Raw genomic sequence first — 17,112 nt, 5'->3', positions numbered from 1 at the left:
GAAAGACAGATCTATCTTTCAAAATAATAAAGTCGAGATCCCTAGAGTGATAAATTACCTGTAGTTGCTCAAAAAGAAACACTTCTGAAATCATGCAACTTTTGAACGCTGAAAACAGTATATTTTTTTTCAGATTTATGTCTAGTGGATAACTTTTACATTGTATTAAAAATATAATGGTATTTGTAAAGTGGTAACAAATATTTTGTCTTCAACATTTTTCCTGGTGATAGCAGTCTCTAGATTCTTTTAAAGAAAAAAATTGTGAAGGAAAGGGTGATCAGGAAAACAGAAACTCTCTGTAAAAACAGAGGAATGAGTATTAAATGGCACAGCCAGCATTCATGAACAGTTGCAAAGTGTTAGTTTGACTGCTTCTTCCTCCCTGCTACTTTAGCTGCTCAAACCACAGCTTTCTTTTATTTTATCATGGCAGGTGGCTCTGTTTTCACCCACACAATTTTTCATTTAACATTTAATTGTAGCTTGACTCTAATTTTCTTTTACTTATGGTTATGACTTTTCAATGTTTTTGCTAGAATGACTCCTAATTATATTAATTAATTTATTTAGGCTGCTAAGGCAAATTTGGAGGTAATACATAAGATAGTGTAGATACAAGTTATTAGGGGGTCTGAAAGGACTTGAGCACAACAGAGTTATTTTAAATCCTGTATCAGGAATTTGGAAAAACATTTTAAAATTAAATAGATTATGTTCTGCTTTATAATCTTTTTTTAAAAATAAATAAATTTGTCCATATGTTCATGATGCAATGGTACCTACATAGAGATCTGCAGGTCAAATTCTCGTATAAGGAAAGACACGAGGTAGTATCTGAACATCAGTTTGAGAGGGTAAGCAAGTGTAAACTGCTGAACAAGTCTTGTGTCCTGTTAAAGGAGAGTAGTGAAAGGCTTCAGGTTCCTGTTGCTCACCCTGTTCTTTTGATGCTCTGGCAATTTGGACCTCCTTCCTGAGGGCTACAGATGATTAGCTGCACTTACTTTTCTTCCTTGATACTATTTAAAAACCAGAAGAGCAGTAGGGGAAAAAGTCTTCTTGCTACATTCGTAACCTGCCACCTCGTTTCCCATAAATGAGTCTGGCAGCATTTTTCCCGTCCTCTTTCCAAAATACTCACTCCTCCTTGCTTCACTCCATCCACAAGAACAAACACTGTATGTGTTTGTTCAGTGCTTCAAGCTGTTGAATTATCACCAACTACAGTATTTTAGAAAGGAAATATTTTATTTATGGCCTTTCTCTTGAAGATGCAGTTTATTCTGACAGTGATACGTAAATGGAGATGATCTTTGTAAGTTTTTTCACTGAAATCCCTGTAAATTTAATCCATAATGACTGTTAACTTTACTGGTTTATCAAAAATCCCTCTAGATATCACTTTCTTCTATTATCCTTCCAACATAACAAACACTATATTAAGAACAGCCTAATTATTTGTTTCCTATTAGGCTTAGTTATTTTATATAGGACACTGTACTACGATTTTAGATGTGTTTCTGATTAAGGAGCAAAATGGTTAACCTACATTATTCCAGAAGTAGCCCTTGGGAGAACTGGGCCTCAGGGACACGTGACAGGGTCAAAATTGCTTCCCTGCTTCCCTTTTTCTGACAGAAAATAGTGTATTTATTGACTTATAATGGTAGCATGAAACTGCAGTTCTCCTGCTGGCTCATGCCCTTTGACTGGTGTATTGCTGGAGGACAGAACATGGTACCGTTCACTACCCTGTATTCAAGGTTAATGGCGTTATGCCCTTTGTATTTCTGCCCTGACAAGTAGTCCACACTGGCCTATAGCCTGAAATGGCTAGGACTGTGGATTTTAGACCTAAAAGGATCAAATCACTTTCTAAGTATAAGGGACATGAAGATTAGAGGTCAAAACTGTAAAACCTGACATACTGCAGGCAAGTAAATGTAAATGGATACTTTCCAAGACTTTGAGAAGAAACCTATGTTTCAAGAAGGATCAGAAGATGGTTGCTTTTAAAAAGAATCTTTTTAAACCTAAAACTCTATTGATTATGAAAATTGTTTCTTTTCATCTTAATGTTCGCAACACATTTTTGCTTGCCGCTTCTCACTTTGTGTGGGTCCTGTAGCATTAGTTGTTGTCACAAAAAGTTTGTTCTCCGTTTAATCTTTCCTGACACCTTGTGAATCTCACTGGCACACACCAATGGAATTTCTCATATTTGCAGAAATAGAAAGAACAGATGGTCACAGAGAAGCAAACAGAATTATTTACTATATTAACAACAGAGTGGGGAAACTGATAGCAAATTAATGGCATGGGCTTGGTAAACTGCTGAGAGTTTAAAAGAAAAAAAAAAGGGGGGTGTTCTTTGCATCACATATGAACTGTAATAGGACAGTGATGAATAAAATCAAATATTTCTGTGCCAAAGATGACTTCTTACCCTACATGTAATTGGTTTCACAAGATTAATAACTTTGTGTCTATCTTCAAGTTTAATTATTATCAAGGGAAACTTATTGAAAATTGAATGGGTATGTTCTCAGGGGAAAGTAAACATTTAGAATTAAAATTAACAGTCTTAATATCTCTACATTTAAAAAAATCCATTTAAATTGTGTCAGTGTTTAAAATTATAAAATGGGAAGAAGTTGGAATTGTCTCTCCGTCCAAAGATTAATGATGCAGTTCCTCTGCTGATGTAAACCTAAATTGCTTCTGAACCAATATATATTTCACAAAAGTAAGAATGTCATATGCAAATTATCATTGAAACTTTTGCTCTAATAGCTTTATAATGGTGGACTACAGAAGACCCGGTTCACAGGAAGGTGAAAATCTGTATCCTCACAACAAAGGCAACAACAGACCTATGGTTAGTGGGTGGTAGAACTGATCATCCTCACGCTGCTAGACTATGAGGGCAGCAATGTACGACAAACCAGATGCTCAATTGCGGAAGAACAGAGATAAAGCAGAAGTGTACAGGCACACTTGGAATGATTTAGAATAGGGGGAAGGATGCATGAACCCAATTTTGCAGGTAAAAGACAGCAATATAGCAGTGTTGTGGTTAATATTTTGTACCACGGAATAAGTCTTATCTGTTTCTGTCAAGCCAAAAGGACTACTGATAGCAGAAGTGATATTCAGACTTGAAATATTATTTGGAACACATACAGAACTCATTTCCCCAGGGTCTTTTTCCTTCTAATCATTATAGTCTCTAATTAATTCTCAAGGGCCCACTTAAATTACAGGGATATTGCAGTAAGGAAGATAAAATTTCCTTGTTTGTTGTATATTAAAAATACTTTATTTAGAGCACCTTTCTTTGTATGTACTATACCAGAGCAAATAAGATTGTCTCTACAACCAAGGATATAGTCTTCAGAACTGGGAGATGTTCATATACCCTTAACATCATGTGGGCAAAAGACAGAGTTCCATCCTTTTTTCTCCCTCCAAAAACCAGAGTAGTTCTCCATATAGCTATTCATAGTATTGAGTGAATATTGTCTTTAAGGAAAAAAATACTTTCAGGTTTCCCAAAGACTTTTTATTTAAGACAAGTAGCATTTTATATACATACACACAATTTAAAAATGCTTAGTGAGTTACAAAAAATTACCCAGACTGACAACTTGAACCGTAAGACTATTGCAAAATCTCCCATGTTGCTGCAGGCACAGACAGCTTCCAAATTAGGGCAGGATGCCTATCCCTGTACCACATTAATTTGGTTGGCAAAGCGGAAAAACAGTGACAGCCTGTGGTTTAAAAAAACTGAGTCATAAACCTCTGAATAACAGGTTTTATATTAGAAATGGCAGCTCAGCTAGGCACTGCTGAAAGAAACAGTAATGATGATGGAAAGTGTGCTTGCATCATGTACTGAAACCTTAAAAGTTGTGTGCAGCAAACATTAACTAAAAGTTTTTGTAACTCCTACAGTTTTGCTTAAATCTGATAGCACAATCAAGTACTACTTGTCTTCTGTTAGATTCAACAATTGGAGTTACTAGTATAATTTTTAACAGTTTTGTATGTGCTTTAAACAGACACTTGCGGCTCGAAAATCTGGTATTTCCATGGCCATGCTCATCCGGACCTCTGTAAACAATGATGAAACGGTAAGTGTTTTCAATGGCAGGTTTAAGTCATTTAAATAACAGAGAAAATTTTGTTCCAAGCTCTTTAGAAGTTATTTCAGCCTTAGACACTCCAAACTGGATAAAACTGAGTGTGTAAGCATTCCATTTATTGTGTGGGAACTTTCAGGGATCTTGAACAGAATTTGCTGCCTGATCCACAGTGACAAGACCAGGTTTGCTTCTGCTGATTCACATCCATGACAGTCAGAAGAGATTAAGCAGGAAACCTTTGTTTTACAAAATAGTTACTTGGAGAAACCTTTTATTTTAAATTGTCCAGCTGCACCATGCTTTACCTGCAGTCTCTCTTCATCACACCATGAGTATAACTAAAATGACAGCACTCTGCAAGAAGGTTTCTCTGTGATTATTATTTTTTTTCTGAGTCCTTATAGATGGCTGGGACATTATTTGATTTTGTAAATGTCACCCCTACTAGTAACAAAATATTTAATTTTTACAAGAGGTGACCAGGAAAATCTTTTGGAAAAATCATATTCTCATAGCTAGTAAAACCAGTGTGGTGTGGTTTTCCATTATTGACTTCACTTATATTTTGCAAAAGAAATTTATTTTAAACAAAACCAAAACAGATGCCATTTTCTTCAGGAATACTTAAAGTGCAATGCAAGCAGATTTGCATGGCTGAACTAAGCAAAAGCACTACCTTGAAAAAATAAAGGCTTCTTTTGTGTTCCTTAAATTGCTAGTGCACACATAGTTTTCTAGAGTATATCCTACCCTGAAGAAAAAAAAAAAAAAGCGTTGAATTCTCATACTGTTGTTAAGCTCCATAGTAGAAGAAAGGAAGAGCAGAATACGTTGACAGATATTCTGGGAACTGAAGCCCATAGCACAAGTATACGCACATCCATCACTCTTCTCTGGTTTATTGTGAACTTTCTATGCTTATATGGTAATCATAAAGGAACAAATCGGTAGTGCTCAGGGATAGATTGATGAGGTAGGAAACAGCTGGTGTTTGAAATGATCTTTCAGTAGGAGCAGTAGTTATTTTGTTCTATCTCAAAATAGGAACAAAGGTTGATAGAATGAAGGAGAATGGTGGGATCTTAAAAAGAACTTAAAGGCTGAGGGAAAAATATAAAGAACAAACTTATGCCATCCAGCTGGTGTAAAATAAAGACTTTTTCTATCTATGTTATAGCTGCTACAAAAATATCTGTTCGATAAAAGACCCTAAGATACTTCATATGCTTTACTAAAAGATGTCTACTAAATAAACAAATAAAGCATTTATAAGTATTACTACTTTTTATGACAATAAATACAGGTTCAACTATTCATTTACATGCCTCCTCTCATGCAAAAACTACCAGGCTGTGACTTTGGAGGGTTAAAGGTGCAAGTTTGGGACATAATATTAATTGTCAACAAATGCAGGACAAGAAAGAATAATTTAGACTGCACTTATAGATTCTGACTTAAGTGGTACTGATCAGAGGAAAAAAGAAGGCAGCAAATCCCAGTGGACAGCTCCATGCAAATATTTCTCCAATGTTTGCTGTCAATCAGGAGAAACTAATGAACCATGGTTCAGGAGAAATGGAAAGAGAAAAGTAAGTTGAATGTCTTTTTATGCCATTATACTCCTTGGCCTCCATTTGAACCAGGCCATATGAAAAAATGTGTACCAGAAATTTTCTTAAGAAATCTTTGAACAAAAACGTAAGTCCAAAGGCACACAACAAATATAATTTAGATACATAAAAGTTCATTTGATGAGAAAATGTAAAAGGCTAATTCAGAGAAGAGGTGAATAAGAGACCCCTGCCTCATTGCAGCCCTCACTAAAGATATTAAAGGGAAGTGGGTACTCTTTCAAGGATAAATGTAATGGTACAGCCAGTAAAACCACTTGCAATACATTTAAAACAAGTGAAAGGTAGTACTTTTCTACTTGCTCTGTAAGTAGCCAGCAGAACTTAATACCCTAAGGCATCATCAAAACTGAGTAGAGCAAGATTTGAAAACAGACGTTTTCAGGCGTAAGAGAACTCTCCGGATACTCTCCACAAAACCAGATGAAGTGCAATCACTGATGAGAGTTAAGGAAGAAAATCCCCTTTGGGCACGTTATTCCTCTGATTAAGGCTTTTCTGGTTTTTACTCTCCCTGAACTCTTTCTGGAGGGAATATTAGTGACTCTGATGGAAGCAGGTTATTTGCTTGATTAGATTCAGTATGGAAATTCTAGACCACTGTGGCCATATAAGCCTATGTTTCATACACAAAACTTCAGGGACTACTTTGTTTTCACCTTATTAAGCACTAAGGAGCTGAGATTCAGATTGTTTGCAGTACTAATCAGTGAACAGCTGATAACTGTCCTCCTGCGAGAACCGGTCATGGGTCCTAAGGCAAAACAGTCCAAGAAATGGGTGTGGATTTTGGACGGTACGGATCACTTGTTTATAGGTAAAAAGCATCTTGGTGCTTAACAAGGAAGTAGTGAGTATGCTATTATAGGAATACAGACAAAATGGAACTATAAAATTGGCCCACTTTTATTTGATGAGGAGACTATATAGATACTAAATAAAGGATAGCACTGTATATAATCAAAGTACATTTTGTGCATTGTGTCTAAGTTCCTGTAGGAAGTATTTAAATATTCAGAAGTAATGTGTTAGGTAATTACTTAAAATGCACCAGTGAATGTAACATTAATGATTTTTTTTTTTTAATTTTTGCTTCAAAATATAAAAAATATATAGGGGACACTGTTAATTGACTGACCTGATTTCAACTTAACTCTCTTATTTCTCTAATCAGTCAAAATGGTCATCCAGGGTTCTTTTGTCTTCAAAGTGCAAGGCAAAATGAGTAAATCAGTATTTAGTGAATTAGTTCGTACTTCTTATGTACATTCTGATATTTTGTAGTATTGTAAGTGTAATGACGTGTACTTTAGCTCCAGTTTGCTTGTGTTAAACAATACTTCAACTGAAGTCTTGATTGTTATTTTTTCTTACCCAACAGAAAATACATGTCTTCAAGAAGACATTGCAGGCTTTGATCTATCCAATATCATCAACTACACCTCACAACTTCGAAGTTTGGACAGCTACAACTCCCACATACTGTTATGAATGTGAAGGTCTACTTTGGGGCATAGCCAGACAAGGCATGAGATGCACTGAATGCGGTGTCAAATGCCATGAGAAGTGCCAAGACCTCCTAAATGCTGACTGTTTGCAGAGTGAGTATTTCCTGACAGCTAAAGCTTTGCAGTACTTCACACCTTTTGATTTTGTGTGTACACTCGGATATTTCCTGAAATGAGGGGCCAGATTATCAGAAACCAGTGAAGGCATGTTGATGTTCATTGGCTGAGGACCTAGTGAGAAACTTTATGAAATACATACCTTGCTTTTGTCCTTGGAACTTGCTGAATTTTGCTGATCAGTTACAAAATAATGTTTGGTAGCATCAGTATATTATTTACTTTCTACTGCCTATGGCAACACTCAGAGCAATTTGTTACATGACATAAAACCTCTTTGCTTTATCTAACTCAGAACACAAGAAATGTCAAAGCAAAGATTAAAAAAAACCCCTCCAATACGTATTGCAGTCATATTAATGTGCTATAGAATAGACAAGAATATGAAAGAGTAAATAGGGTCTTGTCCCTCCAAAATGCCAAACCATGTATCTGTAAGGGGAAAAAAATATTACTCAGGAAGTCCTTTGGGACTAGAATTAAGGTGAAACAACCTTGTTTGCTTTTTCATCAGCCAAATTGATTCCAGCCACCATGCATTCTCCTCCAAAAATATCTGAGGTGCATTTAAACCATACTTATATTACAACACAGTTACTACACAAGATTCTAAGCAATAGAAAATCAAGACCTGCAAACTTTCTGATATTCTGATTTTGGAATGGGAGGAGCTTTTACAACTCTGGAGTTATTTCACTTTGTTCACTGTTGATATGTTCCTGAGGGTTTACGTAGCTTCTACATGTAGGAAAAGTACGTAGATATTCCAGTCAGGTCGTCTTTCTTCCCACTGTGTTCTTTATGTGAGGAGCTGTCACAAGGGACCGATTCTCAAGATTTGTGTTGTTCAGGAACTAATTACAATGTCCCAGAGAAAGTGACCCCACGGAGCATAAATCAATGACAAATTTCTAAGTCAAACTGCTTAAATGTTCCTAATTGTGATTCTGCACTATGGTTGAAACTGGGCTGTGTTTGACAGCTAAGCTTTTGACGTAGTTTCACAAGTGAGAAAAGAATGTTTGCTTTGAAAATCAAATATTATAAAAGTATATTTTGCAGCATTAATATGATCGGTGATGAGTTTTCAAAAGTGTATATAGATACTCATGAGCAGCTTCTTGAATAAGTGCAAATAACTTCTGTTACCTGGAGAGTAACAAAAGAAGGTAGGCTTTCATAATGTCATTTCCTGTTCATTCTTATTGACTAATTGTCCCATTTCATTCTAGGTACATTTTAAGACTAGCTAAAAGTAATTAATTGCACATCAGCCTGTTGATCTCTCAGGTAGTCATCTGACATCCTAGTTTTGCTAGGAATCACTTGGCTTATGTTACTTGCACTTAGAGGCATGAAAATGAGTTAAAAGAATAATGAGCTTGTACTTCTGCTGGCAACAGGATGTATGCAAGTCACTTGCCAAGTGACTGCTCGTTGAGTTGATGGAGGCAGTAGGAAGTAGAAATAGCTTTCCTAAATTTATTCTCTCCCCTTACGCACATCTTGTTTAGCACTATTTATGTACAGGAAGAAGAAAACATGGAGGAGGGACATTGAACTAATTCTGATATTCTCAAAATGGAATGTAGGATTCATTTGTAGGAGGGCCTCAAAACAAATCTGTATGGATCACAGTGGATCTAACTGAAGCTTATTCTCGGCATGTTCTTCAATGAATCGGGCTATCGCTGGATTTGGAGCTACTTTGCTAAGACTCTCATCTGCTGTTCCCTGAAAATGCTGATTGTATTCTGTGGCAGAGTGTCAAGTATTCTATACAGTGTTGTGGGAATTCTCCTATCATAATTACATACATAATGGTCTAGAAATAAAGCATAGCTGAAACTTGCTCCATCAGAAGGGGATGTTTTCTTTCTGGGAACTTAACAATAGCATATCATGTTCTAATGCATTGTTTCAGAAATATTTTTAATTTAAGAAAATCAAGATTGATTCACTGCATGAGTGAGACATGTACGAGACACCTTAACATTAGTGTAATGAAGTATTGCAAAGCTCAAATGGTTATGAGCATCGTAACCACACCTTCCTGTCTGGAGGAACCTTTCTGTTGCTGTTCGTTGGGTGGTTCTTGTCTCACCAAACATTGGTGAAAATCCTCCTCTATTCCACCAGGCTTCCCAACCTCATTACTGCATGCCATTCAGTCCCTTTTTGAACTACATGAGAGGGAGTTGGGAGGGGTTTTTGTATAGGAAGTTTGATATGGCAAGGGCATTTATTTCTGTCTCATGAACCATCTGTCTTGTAGTGCACTCTACTAAGTACAGCACAACACAGATCAATGGCACATTCTAGAGAGATACCTCACATCCAATCACTCCTGATTTTTAGAATATTTAGATCTGAGCTTTAATTTTAATCCTTATTTAGATTAATTTTTATCAGAGAAAACAGCAGTTAAGTCTTTGTGTTCTCATTCCTGCAGAAGTTTGCAGAGTAAAAAATGAAAACTTCCTGAGATGCCTGTGGAAACTAGCATATATAAAGTATAGCATTTAAATGTATTTCTGCTATTTGAGAGTGTCGCATTCATGTTAGTAAAGCTATTTCTGCTCAGTTATAAAAGCATCGTGAGAAAAGCAAGATCCAAGATCATGTCCCTGACAATATCAGGGTCACAAGTTTCTTGCAATCTTCATCTAGCCCATGATTTCTCATAATAGAGAATGGTTAGAGAGATTATTCTTTCTAAGGCTTCTTAAAAGTGATGAAATCTCGTGTCGCTGTACACACTGGAAAACAACATTCAAGCCAGTTAGGTCTGAGTATAATACCTTTGTATTTCTGTTTGCATGACCTCCAATTTGGTCACAGTTCACTTCCTTCTGAACAAGAGTACGGGAACTGATTCCAAGTGCTTATGTTGCCTTGCCTCCATGGAGGGACTGAGTTGTTATTACCACACAAAATTAGTCATCCTTTCCCTGTGTGGTGAAAGACCTCCACATGATATTTATGTGCTGACCACGCTTCTTCCTGTTCCACCCTTCCCACTGTCAAGGAAATAAGCTGCTGCTAACTTTCGAAGAGCTGAGCTGCCTTTCAGGGTGCCACAACTGTGCAGGTGACGTGAGAGAGATATCCATCCCTGTAATAGTTCAATCTTGGCTAAAACTGAAAATCTACAGAAGACGTATACAAAGTAAAAGTATCCTTTTTGTCTTCCTTTTTGCTTCTCTGAAGAAAAACCCAGCCCAGAGGTTCCCTGGCCCATATCACCAGCCCCAAAAAACCATAATTGGGTCAGAGCACCATATTGCCTTTGAAGAATTTTTACCAGTATATAAATGATAAGGTTGAGAGAGAACCTGCAAAAAACAAATAGGATTGGCAGACAAGTGTGGTGTAAACACTTTGGAAACTTTGAACAACCGAGTCTTGAAAGAGTGAACCTCTAGAAGGCACACTGCAGATAAAAAATACTTCACCACCTAAGGAATCCTGATCTTCACATTACTGTGCAAATATTTTTGAGCATCCTGTCATATTTTTTGCAACAGATTAATTGTTCAGTGAGTTTGAATATTATACTACTTTGAATATGAAGTTCACATCCTTGTTTTATTTCTGTTAAAAATATTTAACGTTCCATTGAAAAAATGAATTGACCAGTGTAGTTGGTTAAATCTCTAAGAAGGCTGATGCTAACAATATCATAAAATGACGTGAATGTGGTTAACCAGTTTTTATCACAGTCATCTTTTTGGCCATCTCATAGTCACTAGGACATATGGCCTCCAAGCTTCTGTGATTTTTTTTTTTTTTTAAATATGTAATGATTGCTAATGTAGACTGTAGAAACGAATTAACAGCTCAAGTGCTTTAAGGTCAATATCTAAGCTTGTTCTAAATTAGGTTTTAAAAAAATCAGTAGTACATTCATTAGACCTCTCATCTTCAACAAGATATTGCTTTCCAGTAGTCAGTGCAATATTAAATCAGAATTGATTTCAATCATGTTGACTTTGTATCAGTCCCTAGGGTAAAAGGAGCTTGTAACTTCTGTGCAATATAAGTTATGATATTTTCTTAATTAGTCTGGTCAATACTGCATGAATACAGCTGTTGATAGACTGTCACAAATAGAGGATGTAAAAATAGCTGCAATAAATAATTTAATATAAATTGAAGGCTATGCTGTTTTTTCAGTAAAACTTAAAGGAAGTTGCTTTTTAATGCATATTCCAATTTTATCTGTACTGTCTCAAAAATCAGCAGGGTTTTCAACAGGAATAAGTTATTGCTCTTCAGATTATGTCCATGGCTTATAATTTCATTATATTGTTGTATCTGTATTTTTTAAGGAAGGGCAGAAAATAAGAGAGAATGAAAAATGTTGCTCTCCCAGAAGAACTGTGAATAAAAACTGTAACAGCATAGTCTCCTTATAATTTTTTTTTTTTTTAACTAATAAAAGCTGTAGTGGCTTTGAGTTTAGATTCATTTCCTTAGTGTCAAACTAAAAATTCTCTGAAAAATGAGGTGGAAACATTATCGGTTTAAATACAGTTTCTATTTATTTTTCAGTTTTTAGTATGGTTTCTTGTACCGTCCTACTCCAAAAGGAGAGAGAGAAAGAAATGAAAATATTGTTATATCATGTTGACTTAGAAAAAGAATTAAGAAATAATTTGAAGAATTATTCACATATGCATTATTGAAATTTAGCTAGTAGCAGAGACAAAGGGCAGAGCAGACAGACCCAGATATTGAACACTTCTACACACCTTTCTGGAAGAATCAATATGCCTAATTATGTAAAAAAAGCTACATGTTCAGATGTTTTCACAGTACTGATCAATACTGAATAGTATTGATTCAATGTGTATTTCTAAGTATAACACATACCTGATTGAAGTTGAATATTAACCTGTCATGTTTACACTAAATCAATTGATAATTTTAGGTATCACAAAGAATAAATGTAAAAGGCTTGATATTGTCTAGATGAAACACACATCTCCTTGGAGTACTACAGGACCAAGAATTGGCTGAAGACTAGAGGAGAAAAAGAACTAAGATAGCAGCTGTTTAATAAAAGTATTGACCTTTTTTTCTCATTTCAGGAGCTGCTGAGAAAAGTTCCAAACATGGTGCAGAAGATAAAACACAGAATATTATTAGTGCTATGAAGGAAAGAATGAAGATTAGAGAGAAAAATAGACCAGAGGTGTTTGAAGTGATCCAGGAAATGTTTAACATTTCCAAAGAAGATTTTGTACAATATACAAAAGCAGCAAAACAAAGTGTTTTGGATGGAACATCCAAATGGTCGGCAAAAATAACCATCACAGGTAAATTTTCCTCTGTTTGCTCTAAGAGCTTGCTCTTTCTTAGTTTCCTGGTTTGGGAATAAGGTTTATTGTAATTAGAGCCGGAACTGTGTGTTCAGTTGCGTACTTGGTGCATCTGTAAATGGTTGAATTTATAGCGTGCTAGCTGGAAGAGTTTTAAGTTACAGCTGTTGGCAAAACTAGGTTATAATCCACTGTTCTAGGAAGGAAGATAAGTAAATGGTCTTGTTTTGTCTTCTCTACCTCCTACCAATACCTCCTGGTTTAGGGCTGAAATTTTTGTGACCAATTGCAAGATTTAAAATTCATAATTGTGTTTATGGTTTTAATGACTGTAACGCTAAGAACACTGCAACTTGCAATTCCGGACCTACCCAGTGGTTTGAAACTCATCATCCATTCTTGTGGCTTGACTAAGGGTGTGTTCCAGTTTAGTGATGCTGAGCCAGGGAAACCTGTGCACCCAAACGTACTCAAGATTGCTTCTAACTGCATTAAGCTGGTTGTGCATAAAGATTTCCAGGTCCTCTGGCTTTGACATTTCAGGTTTTGAACTAAAACCTCAACACAGAAAATCTAAATAAAAGCTCAGCTGATTACACAGGTTAACGACTTTATGTGGTATTGGACTAGAGACCAAAGCATTGAAAGGCAGTGAAGTGAAACATTAGAGGACTCTGGTTAGATTTCACATCTAAATTAGCCTCAATTTTGTTTTAATGTGATGAAAAATAATAAGCCCTCTTCTGATAGTAAAAGTAAATTAAATATTTTCTCTTTCTCCGGGATTTGCATTATTCCTGTTAGGGGGGATAAGGAGATAAACTTTAGGAACTTATTTTTAGCTTTTACTAGTCAGTTTTGAAAAAAATGAGTGAAACAGAAACTATATTTTTAAAATAAACTATAATGTATACTTAAGTAACACAGACATTTTTCTCACTACTTAACAGTAACTTGCATAAAAGGTCTGTTTAAATCAGTTCTTGGTGTCTGATGTTTCACACCTGTACATATGGTAATTTTCCTAACATATTTTACAAGATATTTTCCATATATTCTCTGTAAGATCAAACACATGCACACAGTTAAAAAAAAATACAGAACTGTCCTTTACTACTCTTTATGAAACAAGTGACCCTGAGCAGATAGATGGCATTATTTTAGCTAGTTGCTCAGCCAATGTGCAAATGTTTTCAAACTCTATCTGCTGGGTAAACATCACTTTTCTAGTGTTGATACAAAACTCACTTATGTTGCTGAATGACTTCTTTTTTCTCTCTTAGAAGTAAAATTCATACTGACTTGAATTCTGTAGAACCATGACCTTATAAATGAATCATAGAATAATTTAGGAAGTGATGTTGGAAGGGATTTCTGGAGCATATTCAAACCTTCTGCTAAAAGAAGGGTTAACTTCAAAGTTAGATTAGCTTGCTCAGGGTTTTGTCCAGGCTGGTTTTGAAACTCTCCAAGGATGGAGATTCCACATTTTCTCTGGGAAACCTGTCCTGCCAGAAGAGTCTGGCTTCACAGAATCATAGAATAGTTTGGGTTGGAAGGGACCTTTAAAGATCATCTAGTCCAGCCCCCTTCAATGAGCAGAGACATCCTCAACTAGATGGGCTTGTCCTGCATAGATAGGAGAGGGATACTTCCTTGCCTTCTAAAAATTTCCCTTTGGATTTACAGTGAATGGGGAAGACAAAATATGTTAAAGTTCATTCCTAAGAGTTAGTCTTTTCAGGAATGAGATGTAGAAATTTAAAAAAAACCCAAACCCACAAAAAACCAGAAACTTACTTTTAATTTTTCACTGAAGTCAGCAGATATGACTGAACACACTCCAGGAGCTGATCTGCTGAGTAAGAAGGTGACATTTTTATGTAATCATTTTTCTGAGCACACTGAGGGACCTTCATTATCCAAAATGGTTGACATCAGAGAATGTTAACTAAATGTTACCACTGAGATGGTTTAAATAATATGTGCAAAATAATAAAACCAAGCTCTGGTGATGCTAGGAGCTGTGGCAAGTGTTTTAGCTGCAGTTCTCTGGGTTTGGTAGGCTGCTATTTGACAGTTCTGCTTTTCAGTTTTATGAATTATGATGGAATATCAAATTGTGTGTATTTATATTTGCCACAAAATGCATATACATTAACTATACACCCACATTAACTGTCAGAAAGGCTGACAAATACCTAAACAGTTAATGGTAATTGATCTGAACTGTCACCCTGTCTGCGATAGAACAGGAAGTATTCTGAAAATCCTCATGGCTCATGTCTCACATGAGGAAAACAAACTCATAACCATGTCCCCCATGTTTAGTTTCATAATCCACAGTGCAGATTTTTGAAAGTTTTGGAAATTTTAGTTTGGGTCTTTGTAAAAAATTTTGAAATAATTAGTTATTGGGGGGGGGGAGAATGGAAATTTTAGGGAATTATTAGAATCAAGCCAAGTTACACGACAACATCATATTACTTGCCATGCTGATTAAGTTGTTTGAGAAGTGTCTGAATTATGCATGGCAAGAAAAGTATTTCATTTGTGCTCTTTAGTGAATCTTTAAATTTATTACTCTATTAATCCATATTTGTAAAATTTATACAGTCCAGAAGGGCAGTTAGACAAGCCTTGTCTATCTCCAGAGTAACAGACTCTGGGAAAATTCATCCAGAATCCTTTGTTTCAAGAGCCCTCAGTTTGAGGGCTGAAACAGTTTGTTTCCTGTTGCTGTGGTCACTGTCTCATTTATTTCTTGGCAATGAAGGCTATGAGGGCTAAAGCACATTTCTCTCCTTTTGTTGCAGTTCTTTGTGCTCAGGGCTTACAGGCTAAGGACAAAACTGGCTCAAGTGACCCATATGTCACTGTGCAAGTTGGCAAAACCAAGCGGAGAACAAAGACTATTTTTGGAAACTTGAATCCAGTATGGGATGAAAAATTCTATTTGTAAGTATAGGACATACTGTTGTTTCTTGCTTTTTTAACTTACTTATAGGTAATATAATGCTACCAAGTGAAATAATTACTTAATTTGAAAATATTTATTGTCTATATTATGCATATTCTTAGCATTAATAAATTAGCAAGTTCTGAATGTACAAAGCATAGAAGTTTATTGTGACTTTATCATATAGTAGTCATACAGCTCATAATTATGTCTTTTGGGGGACCTATTGGTGGCATCTATTTATTCTGATTTTTTAGGGAACTTAAGTAACAGTTTTCAGACTTTGACGTTACATACCAAATGTTGTCATTATAAATTCCTTCCTATTTCTCAGATACTGACCATGCAATTTAAATGTGTTTTTATTCAACATTACAATTCTCCTAGGTGGAACTGGGGAATTTGATAGTAACTTGTGTGGCTGGGCTGTTTGTAATGTCTATCCTTTCCAAGACAGTGTTGTCCAGAAGCCTGATGTGGAGGGTGAGGGATGATCCTCCTCTCTCCTTTCTTTGGCCACAGCCTCTGAACTGAATATGGTATAGTTTGGTGTCAGCATATCACGGAAGTTCAACCCTGACTGCACAGTAGATGTTTCAGTCTGTAATATGTTGACTAAGGTTTGAATACGATTTCATGTCAGTTCTAGTTCTGGCAATATTCCTAGAACTTGTTTCAGAAAGACTTGTTACAGTACAGAAAATACCAATTCACAGGTACTATGCTGTTCCTTTCCTGAAAATATTGCCTTAGGATACAACACATTCCTGACTGAGAATGTGACCGATCTGATAATAGTAACAATTTGCTCAGCGTTATCGCTCTGTGTGTACAAAAGTATTTCTGCATGACTACTTTTCTCAGCTTGATTAATATGTGCTGCAGTATATGATGTGCACTTAACTACTATCATTAAAATCAGTTAAGGATTCTGAAAGCTAATATAAACCCTAAATTTTCTTTGGAAAATTTTAACTGAGAGCTGTTTATTTAGGCAGATTTTTAAAATTGTTCGGAAAAGTTCCAGTCTACTCTGAAAGCACTACTACAGCATTATCTCGTGAAGTTAGGTATTTTATGGAAGCTGTGTTGAAAACACTACTATAATAAATTATGAAAAGACATTATAATAATTAAAAAGGATACACAGTTTCAGTATATGTTAAATACAACAGTTTTATTTGCATTTTTACTGAAAATATATGCAAACTTTTGACACATTATAATAGTCTAACCTTTTGGCACCACATTATAAAAGTCTAATGTGTTTATGCCTAACAGTGCTATTAAAAACTGGGTATTAATTTGATACAACTTGATGAAACCCTGTATCACTAACGATAAAAATGATGTGACATTTTTATAAGCAACGCTGAATTTATGAAGCAGCAGCAGAACAGCTCAGGATCCTGCAGACTGCCC

At 35.7% G+C, this 17,112-nt stretch overlaps 1 protein-coding gene across 4 annotated transcripts in view; it reads left to right on the top strand.

Moving 5' to 3' along the window:
- The window catches only part of UNC13C (unc-13 homolog C), a 217,713-nt gene that overhangs the window by 93,806 nt on the left and 106,795 nt on the right, over positions 1-17,112 (top strand). For all 4 annotated transcript variants that reach the window (XM_054836497.1, XM_054836499.1, XM_054836500.1 and 1 more), the window contains 4 exons: positions 4,068-4,139; positions 7,164-7,383; positions 12,501-12,728; positions 15,548-15,689. In XM_054836497.1, coding sequence (XP_054692472.1) covers positions 4,068-4,139; positions 7,164-7,383; positions 12,501-12,728; positions 15,548-15,689 — 662 coding nt within the window. The remainder of the gene's footprint in view (positions 1-4,067; positions 4,140-7,163; positions 7,384-12,500; positions 12,729-15,547; positions 15,690-17,112) is intronic.

This window comes from Grus americana, chromosome 10, assembly GCF_028858705.1.
Source record: "Grus americana isolate bGruAme1 chromosome 10, bGruAme1.mat, whole genome shotgun sequence".
NCBI classification, from domain to species: Eukaryota; Metazoa; Chordata; class Aves; order Gruiformes; family Gruidae; genus Grus; species Grus americana.
The sequence above is the reverse complement of the archived record's forward strand: the minus strand, read 5'-3'. Positions and strand labels throughout refer to the sequence as shown.